Source organism: Tasmannia lanceolata, unplaced genomic scaffold (assembly GCF_043159265.1).
Source record: "Tasmannia lanceolata isolate RefF3 unplaced genomic scaffold, GAP_Taslan_0.1 ptg000016l, whole genome shotgun sequence".
Taxonomy (NCBI): domain Eukaryota; kingdom Viridiplantae; phylum Streptophyta; class Magnoliopsida; order Canellales; family Winteraceae; genus Tasmannia; species Tasmannia lanceolata.
In genome coordinates, this window is record NW_027518693.1 from 13,696,753 (window position 1) to 13,718,979 (window position 22,227).

The following is a 22,227-nucleotide window of genomic DNA, read 5'->3' on the forward strand; positions in this document are numbered from 1 at the left end:
CAAATTTCAAGTACATCAAAAAATAATAGTTTCTAACCATTTTGATATGTATCTTTCAAAATTTGAGTACATCTAAAAGCTAATTTCTAACCATCTTCACCATCTTCATTTGTGTGCACTCGTTCGTCGTGCCTTCTGAAGATGAACAAGCCTTTGTGCTTGCTCCAATGAAGTACTTTAAAGAGTTGGAAGAGTTTGATGTAAGGAAGTTTGTGGTAGTGGGACTTATAGAGGTTCGGAGGTGGGAGCGGCACCCCGAGAGAAGGTTCCTGCTTCTAAGGTTTGGATCACCCAAACAATATGCCCTCCCCTGTATTTTAAGCTAGCGTCTTTAAAGAGTTGGAAGAGTTTGATGTAAGGAAGTTTGTGGTAGTGGGACTTATAGAGGTTCGGAGGTGGGAGCGGCACCCCGAGAGAAGGTTCCTGCTTCTAAGGTTTGGATCACCCAAACAATATGCCCTCCCCTGTATTTTAAGCTAGCGTGTAGATAACTTATCTACACTTGTGTGTAGTAACCGTTTTCTCATATATATATATATATATATATATATATATATATATATATATATATGAATTACATGTGAAATGTCCTCTATACTGAATCATCAGTGTTGCACATGTCACTAGTTGTTCAATGTTGTTAAACCATTATGGGTAGGTTTTTTTGCTTGTGGGATGTTTTGTGAGTGTATTTCAGCTTATTCTATCACTTCCTAAAGTTTCATCGTAAATGTCTATCATTTTCATATGTTTCTATACATTTACGCGATTCTACATGATTTTGACTGAAATTTCCAACCTAAAATGAAACCTTTTCATTTCCATGCCGATTGAAACCGAAACCGAAATTTAAAACCATGGTTGGACAAACTAGTGGTGATGGTTTTGGTGCTTCTTGGCCTCACTGGTAGATGCCTTTGCTTTGCAGAGGAGTAACTTGATCGTTTGGGCCCCAGGAGTTGTGGCCAAGCTCACATGTCACAATTGGAAACTATATCCATGCAGGCAATTGACATCCAGTTGGGAGGCCTGGCCTTCTCATCCATCAACCTTACTGTGACGTACATCCGTTGGCGGCTTCTCGACCTTCAATGCCACACTCCACCCACTGCCCCTACTGCGATTGCAAATACGTTAAAACGTTTTAGAGCGTCGATACCTATGCCATCTTGGATATTGAACTTGCTGCTTAAACACCATGCTCAGGGAGCCAGGTTCGATGTTAAAACACAAAAAGAACAAAGTAAATAGAAATGATGCAAATGAGAAGATCCAAATCAACAACATCCAAAACAAAGATAGCTGAAATCAGGAAAGAAGATTCGAAAATAAGAAAACAAAAGGAAAATAGGTGACCTTATATCCCTGAAACTCAAATTAAGAAAAAGAAAATCAATGCTACCTACATGAAATTAAAAATCTCATATCAATACAACCCAAATGAATGGAAAAAGAAAACCCCCAACATATTAGCCTTGAAAAGAGAGCAGACTAAGGAAAGTTGAAAGTTGTTGAGGATGTTAAGAATTGCCATCCTTTTTCATCCATTTGACAATATGTTTCTCTGTCCTTTTTTCTATGCCTTCACGTCAGAAACTCTTACGCAAAGGAAACAAAAGAAAGAAAGAAACAAAACTTATAAAGATTATTGTTGCCGTAAGCTTCTTCCATGCATGGTGCTTAGTCTTACATCCTTCGCCCAAGGCCTACAAGGTATTGCATATCCACTCTGAAACGAATAGAGTGGAGTTCCCAAGGAAGGGAGTAACGTACTGGGGGCCAAGCAGGGTGAAGGTGCTCACGACCTCGATGAACTGAAGATGCATGCTCAGGGTGTAGAGCTAGGCATTGGTTGAAGTAATTGGGTGGCGGTTCACAAGCATAATTGAGCATGCCAGATGTTCTTCTCAGAAAGACCTTGGCATGTTTTTCTTTTAAGTCTCTTTATCGCCTTCCAATTCTATTAATCAAATGGACGGTTTTAAACAAAATGGGTCAAAAATGCCGATCGGTCAGATGCTTAGGATTGTCTGGTCTGTATGTTTTTCATAATTTGGCCGATTCACAGAAAGGTCATACACTTTGGGAAGTCACAACTCTGTGAGAAACTCATGAATTGGCTTTTGTAACCAGGAAGACGAGAGATGTATGGGATTGACCTGACAATCATCTCGTCAGCATGGTTGATCCTACGATCTGGTTTGTTTTGCCCTTTCTTTGTTTTTTGTTTTTATCTTTTGATATGTACTTTTTAACCAGCTGCAGAAGATATTATCATCCCCACCCATGACAACTTGTAAGACAACAAGCGTGGGCATGCTCCCACGTTATTGAATGACGGGCATGTGAATATCAATCCCCAATGATGTAGTTGTATTTGTTTCTCAACACCTTCATATTGGACTTAACTAGCTTTCCTGTTTGATTCGGTTTGTTGACAGCCTTTTGAGGTTGTTCTTTGATATGCATTTTTTAGTCTGAAAGTTGAATCGTATATAAAACGTTATTGTTTCTAATGTTTATTTCCTTAACATTCTAGGAGAAAGATTCTCTGAAATTGTTGGAAGTCCATACTACATGGCTCCAGAAGTACTCAAGCGGAGCTATGGACCTGAAATAGATATATGGAGTGCAGGAGTTATTCTCTACATATTATTATGCGGGGTTCCTCCATTCTGGGCTGGTAATGTTGTCTTAATTCAAGCTATCATCTATCCCTTTGTGATGCTACTTTTCCCATTCCATGCTATCTAGGATTTCTAGTAACTACATGTACTTTCTTTTTTTGGATCATCTCGCCTTCAATGATATATATATATATATATATATATATATATATATATATATATATATATATATATATATATATATATATATTGTTTGTGAGCTAGAGCTCACAAACACCATCTCACATAGTTGGTTGACTCATCCAACCCATTAGTTTTATAGGCTATAGTTAGGATTATGGTTATTGTTATGGTTAGGATTATGGGTTATGGTTAGGGTTATGATTTGTGGAGGTTTAAAATGGATGGCTAGAAATTACACTCCTATAGATCGGATGGTTAGGATTATGGTATGGAGATGGTTTCTTAGGAACATCCTATCCATGTGAGGTGCTATAGAATGAATGGGTTGGATGAGTCAAACAGCTATGGGAGATGGGGTATTGTAAGCTCTAGCGTAGGCTAATATGTATATATAGGGAAAATTGTTTCTGCGCTCGAGCTTAAAAAATCGTGTGGGTTCACATTTTTTGATAGATCCAAAGCATTCATTTGATAGGCCCTTACATAGATAGGGTGTGTACAAAAAATCAGCCCCATAGGATCATCCTAACCCTGCCATTTGTGGAGGATAAAAATGGACAGATGTTAACCTCCACAAGTGGCAGGGTCAGGATGATCCTATGGGGCTGATTTTTTGTACACACCCAATCTATCTTTGGACCATCCAAATGAATGCTTTGGATCGTCCAAAAAAAGTGGCCCACATTGTTTTTTTGAGGCTCGAGCGCAGAAACAATTTTCCCATATATATATATATTGTTCATCAATAAATGATTTTCTTTCTTCCTGAGGCAAGCTTATGATTTTAAAATGCAGAATCAGAACAAGGTGTCGCACAGGCCATTCTTCGCGGACTTATAGATTTTAAACGAGATCCATGGCCCAGCATTTCAGAGACTGCCAAGAATCTAGTTCGACAGATGTTGGAGCCTGACCCAAAACTCAGATTAACTGCAAAGCAAGTGCTTGGTATTGCTCGTCTCTTTCACTTGCTCGTTTTCATACTGAAATCGTATTTGCAGTTTCACTGTCATGCGTTGTCAATTACATCCATTTCTGTCCGGGTAGGCAGAATGCTCTGTACTGGCAAAGGAACTTGAAGAGAAACCTATATAACACCATGCACCACTTTTTTATATTATCCAGCCCATTCCATTCGGAACAAAGCATTATGTACAGAACAGATTAGCTTTTAACAAGTCATTCTTTGCTATCTTTCCTTTTTCTCTAATTACTTGTCATATTTTAGTATGAAAATTACGATGACTTAAGGGCATATTATTTAAACTTCCCAATCAAATGAAGAGGTCAAAAACCTAGCAAAGCCTCTCCTTGTGCAAAAGAGGGTTCCTTGTGCATGCAAATACTATTAATCATGTTTGAAGAATAGCCCCATTTGCCATTACTTTTACTGTTTCCTTTTGGATCCATGGTTTGTGGCTAGGGGGACATGTTCGTTCGTATGCAACATTTTTGTGAGTTGCATCTTCCTTATTTTTTTCTATTTCTGTATCTTCTGTTCTTAAAATGTCCTAAAAATCAAAACATAATTTGAGATAAACCTTTTGATGGTGTGGAAACCATGCCTCCTATACTGGCTTGCACTTTGTTGTTGACAAACCATTAGTGGTTATTGATGAAATTAGAGAGACCAAAAAGCATCCTTAGAAGGGCATTTGAACTTTGAAGTAAATTAATGCGTATTAATCTCCTTAACAATCCAAAACTAAAGTTTTGTAAGTTTGGTTGGAGATGTTCGGTGTCATGCCTTTTTCAGGCAAGAGATTTTGTCGACTTCTAGTAAATTTTGTAATCATACACACATTGACTATAAAAAATTGAAAACTAACCAGGAGAATTCTATGTATGCCATACGTGCTACAGTAAAGGGGTTACAAATTTGTGAAAACAAAGAAGGTAAATGCTATCACACTCTTATTAATTTGAATACATCATGTAAACATAGATCAGTTTCAGGATGATGTTTTATGATTGCAACCTATATAATTGAAAACAATGATGCAACCAAGGTTTGAAATTTCGGTAATTTCGGCCGAAATTACCGAAATTTCTGTATAAATTTCGGTTTCGGCCGAAATTTAAAACCATGGATGCAACATTCACAAGGGTCAGTGCAGAAGCAGAGTACAAGGTAATTGTGGCTCTACCAACCTATATTTCTTCAGGAACCGTGTATTTTGGCAGATTTGAGTTTTAAAATTTGAAGCTGCTACCATTCAAAAAAATAAAAAAACTTGAAGCTGTAATGACACATATTGACGAGTGGAGTCTTAACGGTCTAACAATGCGACTTTTATGCTTGGACTCAGAGAGAATAGACTACTATTTCTCAGGTAAAGTTTAGGAACAAAGAACATAAGCTTATTTATATATAATTAAAAGTTTTCATATGGTGAACTCGCGTACATGCGAGTGTAGAAAAAAACTAGTGGGGCCCACATTGTTGGATGATCTAAACCATTCAAAATTTGGGCCTCAACTTAGATAGGTCGTGCCCCTTAAAATCTTCTCCGTAGGATAATCCTAACTCTCCGATCCATAGAAACCTCCACAGATCCGTGGGTTAAGATCATCTTATGTAGAAGATTTTTGGCGAATGGCCTATCTACGTCGGGGCCCAACTAGTTTTTTTTTTCCCCTACACGCGTGTGCATGAGTTTACCATATAAAAACTCATATAAACAAAAGAAAGATTTCCATATGCATTAACAAGTATAGCATTCAAAGGAAAGCTAACATCCTGATAAGCTTGGTTGATTCCTTTAATGACCACAATATTAGCCATATAACATCCTGATAAATATGGTTGAATCCATTAGATGACCACAACGTATTCCAATGTATAGACATGACATTAATGTCCTTGATACCTAATGGATCTACAAAAAGTCGTGAACTAGTGATATACATTAGCACCAATTTGTTTATTTCAATAATGTGTTATACAGGAGAATTTTACTTATAGATACTGTTTCCTCTAATGCATTCTCTTTTGCCACCTGCAGAGCACCCTTGGCTTCAAAATGCCAAGAAAGCTTCAAATGTTCCTCTCGGAGATGTTGTCAAGTCAAGACTAAAACAGTTTTCAATGATGAACAGGTTCAAAAGGAGAGCTTTGAGGGTCAGTTGACCAGTCATGTGGTGTACCTTTTTCTGCTTACGTGATTTTGGATTTTGTGTTTGAAATATCACTACTAATGATACTTGCTAATAGGTAATAGCTGATCATTTATCGACTGAAGAAGTAGAAGACATCAAAGAAATGTTCAGGATGATGGATACAGATAATGATGGTGTTGTTTCCTTTGAAGAACTGAAATCCGGACTTCAAAAGTTTGGTTCCCACCTTGCAGAGTCTGAAGTGCAGATGTTTATAGAAGCTGTGAGTATATTCCATCTAACTCTGTATACATCACTGTACACGGTTCAAATTTTCATGGAATGTTTTCATTTAGTCTGATTCAGTGATTCTTCATCCTAGGAATAATATACCATAGGGTATTTTTGTAAGTTTCATTATTCATAAATGGTTCCAGAAAATAAGTCATGCTCTTTTGAATATGTGAAACAACCAATTACCCCAAAAGCATAAGCTGTTGGAGAAGGCATTATTTAATCTTTTATACTTTAACACTCCTCACGTGTGGCCCCCCTTTTTAGGCTTGGCCTACACGTGGCACATGTGGCCCCTCTTTTTTTGGTTGACCATTACCTGTGGATTTTTAATATCAAGGAGATTTGAACTCAGAACTGGTCTGATACTATGTGAAACAACCAATTAGTCCAAAAGCATAAGCTATTGGAGAAGGCGCTATTTGATCTTTTATACTTTAACAGAATAGTGTCTAGGATGATGCCATGTCTTCTATGCTAGGTATATTGTAGGAACTCAGCTGTTTCTTCAATGGAATGTCAGTATTACATTGGGTGCTGGGACCTTCCAAGAAGTACATTTACCAATGTTGAAGCGTGTGTGAGGGTAGTTTAGTCATTACTTGTATTGTGGGGGTATTACAATCTTTTTATCATGTTGCCCCAGTTGGGCCTATAGATACATCATATTACATGGGAGCTCCCTAGTGGAGACACTTCCTCTTCTCCATTCCTCTTCTTCTTCCTCTTTACCTTATCTCCATTTCTAACATGCTATCAGAGCAAAGATCCTAGGAAGGAAGAAAAAGGAGAAGAGTCCATCTCCATTCTTCATCTTTCTCTCATTCCTACAATCTCTCTCCCCTCTATTTTTCTGTGCGCATCTCTCTCTCTCTCTCTCTCTCTCTCATCAGTGTTGCGCCACCCAACCCTCTTTTTTGGGTTGCCGTAAACAACCTCACCCCTCCTTCCTTGCATAAAACCCTATTTCGGCTGTTGCGGCGGTAACAGCCCCCCGACACACAAACACACACACACACACAAAATCCTCCTCTCCCATGCGCAACCCTCATCCCCTCTCTCCTTGCCGTATTCCCCCATTCACATAAATCCCATCCCTCCTCTCCATCCAAGACCCCCAAATCCCCTCTTGTTGGTGTATGCTCCATCCCTTACCCCTCCATCCAAAAACCCATTGTAAATCTATCCTCACTCCCATTCCCAAATACCCTAATCCCTAACACTTTTCCATCCAAATCTCCATCCAATACCCCAAAACCCCTAATCTCAATTCCAAATCTATTCTTCCATATCCCAAATCTCCATCCACACTTTTCCAAAACCCCTAATCTCATCTCCCCATCAACTCCATCATAATCTTTGTTTCTCTCTATCTAGATTCCTTGTATTCTATGGCGTTTGTCTTGATCTCAAATGTGTACACCAAGTGTTCGATGAAATGTCCGAGAGAGGTATGATGCCTTGAGAGTTCTTCTTTCATTGCAAGTTGAAGGCCTTCGGCCTCGACTTGAGGAGGAGTGTTGTAGACCTCATGTAGTTATATGGGTGGAGTGTTATTGAGTTGTCTTGTTGTCGTATCTTGCATGATGTAATTTTGTCTTCATAGTTGGTGGTTGTTCTTCCTACTCTGTCTTGTCGTTGTCTTCGGGCTATTGTAGTAGCGCCCTATTTGTCGGTAGGTTTGTCGGTCGGTTTCTTCCTGTTGTTAGTTACCCTTCCACGCTTGGTGTTTGTTGTTGTCTTGTTGTCGTCTCCGGGTTGATGTAGTCTCGCCCTCTTTGTTGGCGTGTTGTTGGCAGTTCCTTCTATGGTTAGTCCATTCTTCATGTTCTTGGTTGGTGCTTCTACACGTGTGTGTTGTTGCTTTGCTTAGTTCTACGCATTTATCGTGGTTTGCATTGCAATCCACTTCTCATTGTCCGGCTATATGCCTAGTCAATAGCATTGCTTTCGGCCTTATCTTTCCCAGGCGACATGATGTCCACCATCGTTGGTTGGTTTTCTCTTCAGATAATGTGGTATCCCCGGTCGTTGGTTGGTTATTTGCCCCAGTTGACCTGTTGTCCACCGTCGTTTGTTGGCGTTCTCTTTGGATGACGTGGTGTCCCCCGTCGTTGGTTGGTTATCTCTCTGGGCGACGTGTTGTCCACCATCATTGGTTGGTTCTTTCTCCAGATGATGTTGTCCCCCGTTGTTGGTTGGTTGTCTCTCCGAGCGACATGCAAGGTTTTAAATTTCAGTTTCGGTACCGATTTCGGAGCCCACCGAAATCCGAAATTTTGGCGAAATTTGGTAAAAATTAAAAAAGATTATTTAATTTATTTCGAAATTTCGGACTGAAATTCTCGAAATTCCGGATTTCACCAAATTTTGGTTTCAGTCTCCACCTTAGTTATAAATTCCGTTCCGGTCGCCGTCCCGTTTTGGCCCGTGTTTCGGCCATTTCGTTCGGCGTTCCTGTTGAAACTTTCCGTTCCGGTCGAAAAAAATAGTTAAAAATATGAAAAAAATTCAAAAAAATTAAAAATTGTTAGAAAATGTAAGAAACACTTAAATGAACTAAAAGACATATTTATTACTTAAAAACCAAAGTTTAATACAACTAAGACATAAAAAAGTAGAACATAGAAGAACAAAAGCCAAATACATAGTGCTAGCCACATCTCATATCATCTCTAAATCTAAATCAAAATGGTGGTGAATCTGGTTGAGGATGATCATACTCAACCGACTGGTAGCCCTCATCATCGCCGTCACCACCACCTCTTGGAGGAGTGTCCTCAAGGTTTGCGTCCTCATCGTCGTCGTCGGCCGCATCAACTCTAGAAGGCGCTTCGATATTTTCCCATCCAATGTCATCTGGCGTCAGAATGACATCTTCATCTTCCGCAACCCAATCCATCATAACATCTAGGTGATCTATACTCAGTGGGCCGCTAGTGGTAGAAAATCTTCTGTTTAAGTCCCTGAAAAGAATGTCCAACGTAAATTAGTAAGTAATACTTAAAATTTAAAGGCACGTGGTGAAATATGAGAAAATTAATTCCAATTCAATTAAGTAGCATACCTTTCTCGAAACTTGTGGTTGTAATGGACAAATACCAAGTCATTCAACCTCTGGTGCTCCAACCTGTTTCTTTTTGCCGAGTGGATGTGCTCGAAAGTGCTCCAGTTCCTTTCACATCCAGTAGCACTACAGGTTTGGCTGAGAATTCTGACGGCGAAACTTTGTAAGTCTGGGACGTCATTTCCAAACTGATTCCACCATGCAACTGTAAAGTAAACAATAATAGTTAAGCATTTACTTGTGGAAATTTTAAATAAAATATACTTAATTAAATGAACAAACCAATATACCCGGTCCCAATCTGCCTCGGTGGCGAATTGCCATCTTCATTGCAAACATGCCCGTGGACTCCCGATAGTTCTCAATCTGACTGGTGATGGTGTCCTGCGTAACTTCATCATGTACTAGTTGATAAATACATTCAATCAAACCTCGGGTGACTTCATGATGCTTGGAGAAAGTAGGACTGAAAAAGAGAGCAGGGTTAAGAAAGTATCCCGCTGCATGGAGGGGACTGTGAAGCTGTTTGTCCCATCTTTGGTTAATAATCCTCCAGATGGGAGTATAATCTGACTTCTTGTTCTTTAGCCTAGCCTTGATGTTTTCTTTGGCCCTATCCATGGCCTCATATATGTAACCCATTGCCGGTTTGTCTTGCCGGTCTACCAAATGCAACACCCTCACCAATGGCTCGCTGATGTTTAGAATATGCTTGCAGTTGTCCCAAAATTGTTTATCAAACACTGTACTCACGATCTCTTCACTCAATCCATGTCGAATATACCTACTAGCAGCATACTCATTAGACACGAACATCTGTTGTAGGGCTTTCCTATGAAGCACCAGACTTTGTATACTAATTAAATTGGTAGCAAATCTAGTCCACGCAGGACGACACAAGTCCCTCCCACCCGTGAATTTTTGTCTTATCAAGTTCAATAGAGCTGCGTGATTGTAGATAAACCTCGTAATCTTCCGAGCCCTGTCAATTGTGCTTCCTATGAGAGGAAACACATCCAGTTTGCCCAAGTCCTCTAAAATTAGGTCTAAACAATGGGCCGCACACTGAGTCCAGAAGAATGTGCCATATTTGATTTCTAACTTCTTCCCAGCAGCTTTATAACTTGGCTCACTATCAGTTATAAACTGCACCACATTTTTCGGACCTACATCCAAAACAATCTCATCAAAAATTGCAAACAATGCCTTAGCATTCTTCACTACGTTAGATGCATTAACAGATTTAAGGAAAACTACTCCTTTAGGACAATACACAAAAAAGTTAATTAAGGCACGTTGTTTGGTGTCTGTTCATCCATCGGCCATAATGCAACAGCCACTAGTTTTCCATGAATTCTTAACTTCTCCTAAGTAGTTGTTTACATCTTCTACAATTTTCTTCAATATCCCCCCCCGTAAATCGTGAAAAGAAGGCGCCTTATAACCTGAGCCTACTGCATTTATGGCATCAAACATTGGCTGCCAATATGGTGAATTAGCAACGTTGAAAGGCAGGTTCGCATCATAACAAAGCATGCCAACTGCCATATTTGTCCGATCAAGCGTTTCTTTTGTTGTCAAAGCACTCTTAATGCTTGGCTGGGATCCAGGGATTGCTCGTGGTGCAAAGAAATCTCTTAAACCCCTTACAAGACCCTTCTTTTTCCTCTTTGCCCCACTCGGTTCTACAACAACTGCTTTCCCCTTATTCCTAGGCTGAGGTGGTCCCATCGATTCGTCGTCCTCATCGCCCTCCCCCTCCACATCTTCTTCTTCTGGTGTGGCATAAAAACTACCCCCCTCTACCCTTGATGCACTTTTCTTAGCCCTTTCTTTTCTCATTTCGCCTAACATTTGTGCCATTCTCTACATCGGCATTGACTTTTTTACATGCTGCTACATCGCCAGGAACACCCGCTAGATGTTCTTTAAACCGGGTTATACCTCCACCCTTTTTGAGTTTTTCACAAAAGCTGTATTTAACACAGTTTTTTTTACTCGGAATCACTAGGCCATAAGCCCATGTCGGGTCATCCGATCTAGCGGGTCCGGAACCAATAGATGAGGCTCCTCCAGAAGAACTCATATTTTAAGTTGAAATGGAGAGAGAGAATAAGGAATGAAAGGAAATTAAATCAAATAAAGCTTTAACTTTCCTTTCGCCTTTTGGATGAGAGAATAAGTTGAAGAAGCCTTAGGTTGTAGAAGAGAAGCCCTTGTCTTTAGTATAGTAGAGCTTGTTGTTGCAGGACATAAAAAAAACCTTTGATCTTCTTGAGCTTGTAGTGGAATTGGAATAATAAAAGCTTTTGAGATGATCTTTGTAGTTGTAGGAGGAGTAGATGTAGTTGTATGTAATGTAGGAGATAAAAGAGTTGTAGTTGTAGGAGAAGATTTGAAGAGGAAATGAGTTGTGAAAAAACAATGGTTAGAGGGCTATTTATAGCTTTTGGGGTGAAAAATGACGCAAAATGCCCTCCCAACAGCAATAAAATGGTCATAAAATGAGGGTAGAAGTGTAAAAAACAGTCCCCAACAGCTATAATGGCATTTCTATAATTTTTGGGATTTTTTTAATTTTTTTTATTGTTTTTGCAAAAAGATGAAAAATGCCCTCCTAACTATAAATCGGTCACAAAATGAGGGCAAATGTATAAAATACACTCCCCAACAGCCATAAATGAATTTATGTAATTTTTTCGATTTGTTTTAGAAAAAGACGAAAAATGCCCTCCCAACAACTATAAAACGGTCATAAAACGAGGGCAAATCTGTAAAATACACTCCCCAACGGCCTTAATGGCATTTTAGTAATTTTTTTGATTTTTTTTTTTTAATTTCTCCGCCTTTCCAGACCATTCTGGCCGGAATAGGGCATTCCGCCTATTCTGCCCGGAATTCCGATTTCTGCCGGAATTCCGGCCGGAACCGACCGGAACGAAAAATATACCCATTGAATTCCAGTCCGTTCCCACTGGAACGGAATTAATAACTAAGGTCTCCACCGAAATCCGAAATTTAAAACCATGGCGACATGCTCTCTGCCGTCGTTGGTCGATTGTCTCTCCGGGCGACGTGCTCTCCACCGTCGTTGGTCGGTCCACCATCATTAGTCCGTTGTCTCTCCGGGCGATGTGCTTTCTGCCATCGTTGGTTGGTTGTCTCTCCAGATGTCTGTGACCCCGTTGTTGGTTGTTTTCTCTCCGGGTGTTGTCCACCGTCATTGGTTGGATATCTCTCACCTTTCTAGTGGTTGTCCTTCTATTAGCTATGTGTTGTACACCTTCTCTCTGCTCTTGGTGCTTCGTCGTTCTTTGCTATGAGCGCCTTGGGCGTGCTTATTTTGTTCGAGGTTCAATGCTGTCTCTACCGAGGCGTCTCTGTTCGATCTTTGGTATGCAGATTTGTCATCCGTGCACTGATTCAGGAGGAGGCCCTGCTGTGATCACTCTCGCAGTCGTGCAGATTCAGGGGGGAGCTGTTCTTTTCTGATGGCCACTGATCTTGCTGTTTATTCATTGTAGCCATTGCCCTCTTTTTTTGTTATGTTTTTCATTATGTATTCACCACACCAGCTTGAGGGGGAGTGTTGAAGAGTGTGTAAGCGTGTTTTAGTTATTACTTTTATTGTGAGGGGTATTACAGCCTTTGTATCATGTTGCCCTACTTGGACCTATATATACACCATATTACATGGGAGCGCCCTTGTGGAGACGCTCTCCATCTTTTCCACTCCTCTTCTTCTTCCTCTTTACCTTATCTCCATTTCTAACAACCAATAAACACCTAACTATTCTAGGATAATGTTAAACCTCCTTGAAACTGGTTGGTTGATTCCAGAAAATAATACATTTACAAGGTGAAGAGTACAGTTGACCCAAAAATCTTGTGCACCGTATTCCGTTAGTTGATATCTTCATCCACAATAGCCACTGTATTGGATGGCCTTTTGAGGTCAATCTTTGGAAGAAGAAAAGATGTATAGAATATACCTCAAGGTCAATTGCTACCCCCTGGAAATTAGCTAGCTTCTTTACAGGGATCCTTGATTTAATATAAGACTTTCTGTCCTTCATTCATGTTTCTCAAAGTGCTAATGAAGCAACAGATGGTCTTGCTAGGGAGGCTTTGAGCATTGGTGTAGTATTGCCACTTTTGCATTGGGCTGTTTTTGTTTTACATCTCCTTCTCTTATTTTTATTTATAGGTTTACGATAACATGAACAGATAAGAAGTCGAAGCATGGCGTGGGAGAGGATGGAGTCTTTCCTATGAGTCATGAAAGATTTATGCGGATGCATTTTTAAGAGGGTAATGGTGATTATATTATTATAATAGATGAAATTCATAAGTTTGTGACAAGATGCTCTGATACACAAAGGAAACTAAACAAACAGTAAAAAACCAACTGCATTTCTTAAAATCTCCGCATCTTAACTTTCTACAATCAATATCTCTCAGCAGACAGCTAAGGTGGTCAAGTCCTTCCCTAGCAAGGTTATCCATCATTTCATCAGCTCTGCTTGGTGTGTGCTTAAGGGATAGGGTTACCTCACAACAAGGATCCACGGACCCAAAATTGGATACTCGGGCTAGATTTTGACCATTCGAGCAGATTTTCTTAATTCCTCACACTCATAACCTATGATACCAGTTACAAATATGGATAGAGACATGAATGTGGGAATGCAGATACAAACTCGACATTTTCTTAAATCTCGGACACATATATGAGATATGAAGACCCAAGACATGCATAAATAAAGCATTATAAAACTTAGCTAGGTTCCGAGTTCGAGTCCCCTATGAGTTACCTGATGCACGTGGTTTACGGGTGCTTGTGTGCATCCATAGCGACTAGTCCCGTCCATAGCGGGGTGGGGAGACCCTATGTCATAAAAAAACAAAAAAACTTAGCTAGGTTTTAACTTAAAGATGGAATTAATACTATAGCATCTAAAAACTCACCGACTCAAATCTATTATTGCAAATATGTGACATTACCAAGCAAAGTATTGATAGTTAATTCGAAGAGAGTGACACATTTGAAGCATGGCATTTACTATGACCACGAGAAGTTAGGGGTGCAACTCGGGCGGGCTCAACCCGAACCCGACGGGTTCTGGGAAAAAAGTCGGGTTGGGTTGAGTTTTCTCAACCCGGGTTGAGTTCAGGTTCGGGTTGAGGGCTTGGGCAACTCGACCCGAGTTAACCCGGCATTTTTAATATTTTTTTATTTTTTAAGCTTAAAATCTCGGGTCGGTCAGGTTGAGCTCGGGTCGGGTCGGGTTGGCAAAAAGGGTTCCTCGGGTCGGGTCGGGTTGAACCTCGTCGGGTTGGAACTGGGGTCAGGTTGGGGTTCGGGTTGGCCTCAACCCGACCCAACCCGACCAGAGTCGCACCCCTAGAAGTATCAATGTAGTATCCAACTTGAGTATCTGTAGAGCGGTGTTTAAAAACTCCTTGACTCGGCAAGGAACTCGCCCGAGTCGACTCCTTTTTACCTCGGCCGCATTCTGCGTTTCACCACATCCGCGTTCACCGTTTTGCCTTACAGAGTCAATAAACTCCTTTGACTCTCCCTAGTTATGACCTTGTCAACCGTGTTAACCGCGTTCTTGGCCGCGTCCGCGCCGAGTCAACAAGGATTTTTCTTGGCCGCGTTCCGTGTCAAATCCGCATTTTTAAACACTGCTGTAGAGTCTACACAAGTATGTGGGTATCATACCCCATAACTGGCCCGCTAGTCCCCATCCAATAAAATTCGAAGGCTGGTCGAATTGCATAGAATTTTACCTTATTGGAGTTTTGGATCCTAGTCGAGCCGGATACACATTGACTACTTACTCTGTTGCATTCTTAGAAACTCCAACAATGCCTGTTGGACCTGTTTTACCCCTAAAAATAATTTAACATTATTTGAAGGGCACCTAAAGGGCCAAGCTCCCACCTACTTACCACCCACTTTTAGTATGATTACCACATAGATATGACTTTCTTCACTAAAGCCCAATCGATACGCGAGAGTTAAACATCCAGTGTCAGTTTTCCATGGGTGGGGGGTTCTATAGGGGTTTTCTAAATACTCCATACACTACATGGAATTGTCCAGCAAGTATTCTTCTGTTTTCTACGAAGAAGCCTTTCAACCACAGAGAATAGGTGCCACCAATGTATGTCAAAACACTCAAACATAGCCAACCAAATCTTCAATTCCACAACAAAATGGATGAATAGATGATCTGCAGACCCCTCCATATCATAAACATTATGCATCTTACTTGGAAGTCTAAACTTCCTATGCTTTTAGCTTCTTGTCAATGTTCAATTTATTGTCATCATCTAATAGAAAGCACACAAGGCGATAACCACACACAATGGATATGGGGGATAAAAATGGCAAATAATCAAACTCCAATTGCTTCAGGTTCTTAAATCATTCAACTCCCTTACAACCTCCCGCATACCCACCCAGCCACACAAATATAGCATTCTCTGACCCTTCCCTGATTAAGAACTACTGTGTTATATACGCTCGCTTAGGAGTGGCATAATGGGACTGCTACTAACCTTACATCTGCCCAAAATGTAATTCCCTCCACCCTTTGCCCACCCTCCACATAATCGCCTCATAAGATTTGTCACAAGTGGAATACACTGACTGCCATACTATGTTTTAAATGTCTGTTTCGGTATGCATGTCGGCCCCATGGAAATGTTTCCGGCCATAGTTTTGTGTGGAATTCCTATAAAATTATGGGTGTTAATGGAAATGCATGCAAATGATAGAAACTTAGGATGAAATTACATAAATGCTAGAATAAGTACAAATACACACTTAAAAATCATAACATAAACAATACAACAATCCATACTGGTTTAACAAGATTAAACACCTAATGACATACATTGTCGTACATGTTTGGAACAGTAAGGTCTACTCTAACCTGAAATATGTATAACCACTTAAGCATATGCTTCAAATGACCCAAAATGTTGGAAAAAGACCACTCTATGCATTAATTTCATAAAGAAAGGATGATATAATGATCAGAATTTAAAGGAAAGTCTAATAAAAAATAAAATAACAAACATATATGATGATTTTTTTTCTAATAAACAATAAAATAATTGTTGGCTTATGGGGCCAGCAATGCCCCTTGTGCCCGGAGGGCTTAGATCGTACCAAGGTGTGATTAACCCTGCCCGTCCCGCGATGGTGCTACTCTATAAAGAAAGTGGTTGCGCTCGATAGTTAGCGCCTCGATCCTACAAGTGGTATCAGAGTGAGGTTGCAGGTTCGAGACTTACTAGGGTCATCGTGGGAGGAGGAGGGGGGGGGAGGGGGGGGGGTAATTGTTGGCTTATTAGGGCCAACAATGGCCCTTGTGGGAGGGCTTAGACCGTACCTGGGTGCGATTAATCCGTCCCTTCCTGCGATGGTGCTACTCTATAAAGAAAGTGGTTGCGTCCTTTCCACCAGCTATGGCTTTTGGTAAGATTGGTAGCACCTATAATAACAAATATATATTATAATTTTTTGAAAATATAGTTTTTTTCTATTTTTAAAGGATTCTATAACATAAATACTTAAGTAATTAAATTCCAAAATGAAAAAAAATATCTGACTACGTCAATTGATTGATCAAACAAGATATAATAAACTGAGAAGCTAATATGCATATATGATTAGTTTTTATTCGAAAATATTGTTTTACCCAGTTTTCAAAACCATAAATATATCAAGATGCAAATACATGCTCCTATCCATGTACAAATGCATCCATTTGAGCCATAATTGAAGAAACAAACAAAAAACATAAAATAAGCACTTGCCAAGCAAAAAAATGTGAAACCCAAAGTGCATATAAGCTTTTATATGAACTTTGGTCGAAATTTCGGTCGTCATGACCGAAACATTACTAAAATCTAGACATGTCAAGCGAAGGATTTTGTTTTGGTGGGGATGGAAACGGAAACATGTCAGTTGTTTCAAGTCGGTTTCGACCGACTTTTAGAATCATGCTACCATATGCCCTTAGACTATCTTTCTTGAAAAGGCCCTGCAATCCTCCTCTCCATATGCCCTTTGTAGAATTATGTTGTGCTAGCCATCCTTTCTTCTTCAAGTCCCCATAATCACTTTTCCAATGTACCCGTTTTCTATGTCCATACTTCAATATGTTGTTCCCTGTTATTTATTTTACACACCTCCCAATTGGTAAGATTTTCAAATTAATGGGAAGCCATCAACCTGGCAACCAACCTTGTCCTCCATTTCTTCTTTTAGCATTGGTTCCTCCACATCAAGTCCCACAATTAAATTTTTTGTATGTTCATCTTAACCCAAACACTTTCTCATCTAATCTCAATTTCATATGGATGCTTTTTCACTTGATCCACACTCTCCTCACCAAAATCCAGCAAGTCGTCCAGAAATTTTAGCTGAGGTCATTAGTAGTGCCCAACTAATCTTGAAGCCTTCTACAAGATCACATTCTTTTTCCTGGCTCATCCAAAGTTTTAGGTCATCCACCACCATTGGCTAAACCCTCATGTGCTTTCAAAGATACTGACCATGCTTCCATTTACAAACATCTAAGGGCATGTTCGGCAAACATCTTAAAAGTGGATTCTACCTATTTTGTAGGTGCAAAAATGAAGAAAACAAACAAACAAAAAAAATTCCGAGAATCTTGTTCAAATATTTGACTCGCGATAGTCCGTTTCTAGTACTTCCCATTTTTGCACGGCTAATTGAGGAGATTCTGCGGAGTGACTTAGATTCGCTTCCGCAGATTCTCGTGAATCCGCTTCTACCCGATTCCATAGGCGAGAATGAGAGGCCTTGCCAAATTCGCCCTAGGAGGAGGTGAAATGCATTCTCTAACCCACCTTCTCCATTTCTCACTAAATCCCATTCTCATCATGATATGGTCTAGAAACCCACTCCACCTGGTCATATGCCGTTTTCAATTCTACGAAGCATGCCCGGTTGACCCTCTTGACTTCTTGAATCTATAATTTCATTGGCTGTCTGTGAGAAGGTTTACCAAATTTATAAGATTTATAAAATGTAGATGTCATAAATGCCCAAAATTGGAAGCTTAGAAGTGAATAGCTGAACAAAGCCAGTTTTCAAAATTAGAACTTGTAAGATGCCAATTCACGCTCCCTCCCGCCCGCCCAACGCCTCCCTCCCTCCCGCCCGCCTGCCCACATGCACGAGGAGAGCGTCCTTCAGTTTCTTCATTATTATCATACAAAATTCTAAATTATTTGCCCCCCTAAATTTCTTTATTTCAAATAAGTGATCCCATTTCTCATTGATCCCCAACACACACTTGTGCAGGTCGTTTATCCACTAAAAACTGCAGGTCATTTATCCACTGGAACAGAATTGAAGGAGATTTATCTTTCTGCATGGGGTTTTCCTGTCATGAGCTTTTGCATCATGTAATTTATTTCTTTGTGAACCTCAGATTGGTGGGTGCTTGCCAAATGTTAATCTACTTCCCCCTGCATACTCTTCTGTACAATACAAATCCATGTGCATAGGCATGCAAATTCAGCTAGGATCCATTCTCCATTGTAATGAATTTTGCAATGTCATCATATCTATTGCCTTAATTTCCTAAACAAGTTGGTCCTAGTGGTTGAAACTTGGCAGCTACCGTTTAGGTTGATCTAGACCTGAAACTTGGTACCTACCGCTCAGTAACATGGTATTTCATAGGGTGTCCATGTGGATTTTATCAGCATTTCCAAGGAACTTGGGAATGCATAGCTTTCCCCTTGAGCGCTAGACTGGTTGATTTTGTCAGCATGATTGGACTAGCTCTGCCCATATGGATTCATACTCCTCCCTTCTCATTTGGTTAAGGTTCATCCATGTAATTGTGGTGCTGAATTGAATTTGGAGTCTACTAGATCTGTAGATTTCACCTTTTCAAAAAAAAAGATCTGTAGATTTCTACGAACTTTTAGAATCTGAAAAACACTCCTTGCTTGACAACAAATGGCAAGTGTTTGAGTAGCCTTCCGATCAGATTCTAACCAGACAAAGGTTTTCCAAACAGGTAGATTCTAATGGGAAAGGAACACTGGACTATGGAGAATTCATTGCTGTTTCTCTTCATCTACAGAGGATGGCCAACGATGAGCATCTCCGCAAGGCCTTCTCATACTTTGATAAAGATGGCAATGGTTATATCGAGCTTGAAGAGCTCAGGGAAGCCTTGGTGGAAGATGGAGCTGCCGACTCTGCAGACGTGGCAGACGACATCTTCCAAGAAGTAGACACTGACAAGGTGAACCATATAATATATCTTCATTTGATATTGTCCTTTCAAATTCTGTCTCATGCAAACCTACACACTAATGGTTTTGTTGATGTTTTGGAATGCAGGATGGTAGAATTAGCTACGATGAATTCGCAGCAATGATGAAAACTGGAACGGATTGGAGAAAGGCTTCTCGACATTACTCGAGAGGGAGGTTTAACAGTCTCAGCATAAGATTGATGAAGGACGGGTCCCTAAATATGGGCAGTGAGGGATAAAATAGGCAAGGTGGGTTTCGTTCATCTATCATCACGGTGACTCATTTTTCCTGATTGTTTTAGATGGGTGTTTGATCAGTGGCTCCTTTCAACTGCCTTACAATGTTCTCGGAGCCATGATTACATGTGATTAGTTCTTCCAATGTTGTGAGTAAATACAATGCATTGTATGTTTGCCACAATATTATTCTGTCCTTGATACACACCACGTCAATCACCCTAAACTTTGAAATGCGTTGATAGTTACAACTTGGTTGCTCGTATGGTTTGTTAGATTATGGACTTGGCTCCATTGGAGAATTGGTCTCTTTTGTTGAGTAATATGCAGTGGAAATTGCTGGATACTCTCTAACATTTCAATGCTTTCTGCTCAGTAGGAACCTTACCATTGCAAACACAAGGTGACGTGGAACATCAGATGTAACCGATTTTCAATGAGAAATAGAGAAAACTATTATTGTTTTTTTTAATGGTATTTAGAAAAGGGAATGATATCCCCCCCTGACGGATAAATCCCCTCCCTTCAACGTGAACCATTCTTACAGAAACAGGTAAGAGGGGGGGGGGGGAGGATTTTATCCGTTTAAGGGGAGGAAAAATATCATTTCCCTATAGAAAACTGACATTTTTCAATCAGATGGTTACGATGAAACCGAACCCTTATAGTGCGAGCCACCTCTGCAGATTGATTGAGAAGAAAATTGAGGTGAATATCGAAAGTTTCTTGGTCTAATTCAGGGCAATGTAGGTACTAAGGAGTCCCTAAATCTATTAAGCAAATTTGCCCAAATGCGGAGCGTGTGTCCTATGGAAGAAACCAATGCAACACAAAAAAAAAAAAAAGGAGGGAATCATTCAAGAGACCAAGGTGGTGGATTCCCGAAATTATTCCGAATTTTCTGTGATACAAGAGGGAAAAAAAGAAAGAACGAAACCAAAAGCAAAAGGTTATCTCAGGTCCTATAGAAGTTACCTTGGCAGTGAAGTTGCTGACCATAAAAAACACAAGAAAAGAAAGCAATAACAAAAGGTTCTCTCCCATAACTGATAGATGTTACTGAAAGGCATAATTTCTGTTTTTTCAATTAACACTTTTTAAGGGACCCAAACATGACCTACCATGCTTCCTAATAATTACAATCATTCTTAGTGCTGACCATGATTGACCTAACCTATTCATATGATACACCTCGCTTTAGATGGTCTAATCCCTATCCGATTAAGATCTAAAAAGTAGAAAAATATAAACATGTAACAGTAGAGATCCAATGGCAAGAAATGCCATAAAATAACATTGTGAAATTTGTTCATTTTGGGTTATGGCCAATCCAATGAAAACACATAGTTCATGCCCCTATGAGCATGATATAGCTATGAAGAATGATAATAGAATGCATCTAGGTTGGATCCAAATACTTGGGGCAAGATCCAATACACATTTCATTCAAAATCCGAACTGACATAGGTAAGTCCAGCTCAAACTACTGAACTAGGCCATTTGCGCAGACCCTCTTTTTCGGGAGAGAAGTGCCACCTCATATGAACCCTTTTTCATGAGAGAATTAGCACTATGCGAAATTGCCTCAGACATTCCCTTTCACAACCTAGCTAGTATCGTTAGATTGTTAGTGATTTTAGATTTTCAAAATCATGTATTTTGCATGTTTTAGTGTTTTGAAAAATGTTTTATCAAAAGCGTCTGGGAAAAAGAAAATGTTTTCTCGGAAAGATTTGCTTTTACAAAAGGATGTAGAAGTGTAGTTGAAAAGATAGTCCCGTACCGGATGAGAGAAAGGAAAGAGAAGGGCTTATAGAGCACTACACTTTTCTAATACTTGTTTGATTGCACATTGGGTTGAACCCATGGTTGGACCCGCGGGACGGTGCAACGCACCGTTCGCCCACGCGCGCGCGCGGCGTGGGCAATGGGCAATGGGCAATGGGCTATAGTGGCGCTTTTTTAGGCGCACTTTGCACGTACGCAACTCGTGAGGAGCGATTGGAGCCTTTAATTTTTCCAGATTTGATCTGCACCGTTGGATCAAGATGAAGGTGGACCGGTTGGATGGGTGGGTCAAATGGTTCGTAGGCCCATCAAGCCGACTGGTTCGGTTGGGTTGGGCTTCGGTTCGGGCCTAATGGTCGGCCCAACGGGCCCATAACTCCAACGGTCAAAGAGTGCGATCAAATGAGTTGTGTCCCTTCCCCCAACGGTCAAGTGCCAAGGGGGTGTGATCCACACCATAGATGGTTGATCTAACGATGACTGGGTTGGAGAGAGGTTTTACTCAAACCAACAGTCACCTCTAGGATCGATCAGGACCGTTCAATATCAATGGATGCGATCTAACGGTCATATTTCAAACATTCTGGAAAGGTGCCCTGTAGAGGTGTTT

The 22,227-nt window shown here is 40.2% G+C and overlaps 1 protein-coding gene across 2 annotated transcripts in view; it reads left to right on the top strand.

Annotated features, from left to right (window-relative positions):
- LOC143848746 (calcium-dependent protein kinase 13-like) overlaps positions 1–20,175 on the top strand; it is a 28,040-nt gene extending 7,865 nt beyond the window's left edge. Inside the window, exons 2-7 of one of the 2 annotated variants that reach the window (XM_077357776.1) lie at positions 2,540–2,683; positions 3,606–3,758; positions 5,816–5,931; positions 6,025–6,192; positions 19,416–19,580; positions 19,679–20,175. In XM_077357776.1, the coding sequence (XP_077213891.1) occupies positions 2,540–2,683; positions 3,606–3,758; positions 5,816–5,931; positions 6,025–6,192; positions 19,416–19,580; positions 19,679–19,831 (899 nt within the window). In that variant the 3' untranslated portion in view covers positions 19,832–20,175. Of the gene's footprint in view, positions 1–2,539; positions 2,684–3,605; positions 3,759–5,815; positions 5,932–6,024; positions 6,193–19,349; positions 19,581–19,678 lie in introns of both variants that reach the window. The other variant, XM_077357775.1, reaches the window with a different exon arrangement.
- The last annotated feature ends 2,052 nt before the right edge of the window (positions 20,176–22,227 follow it).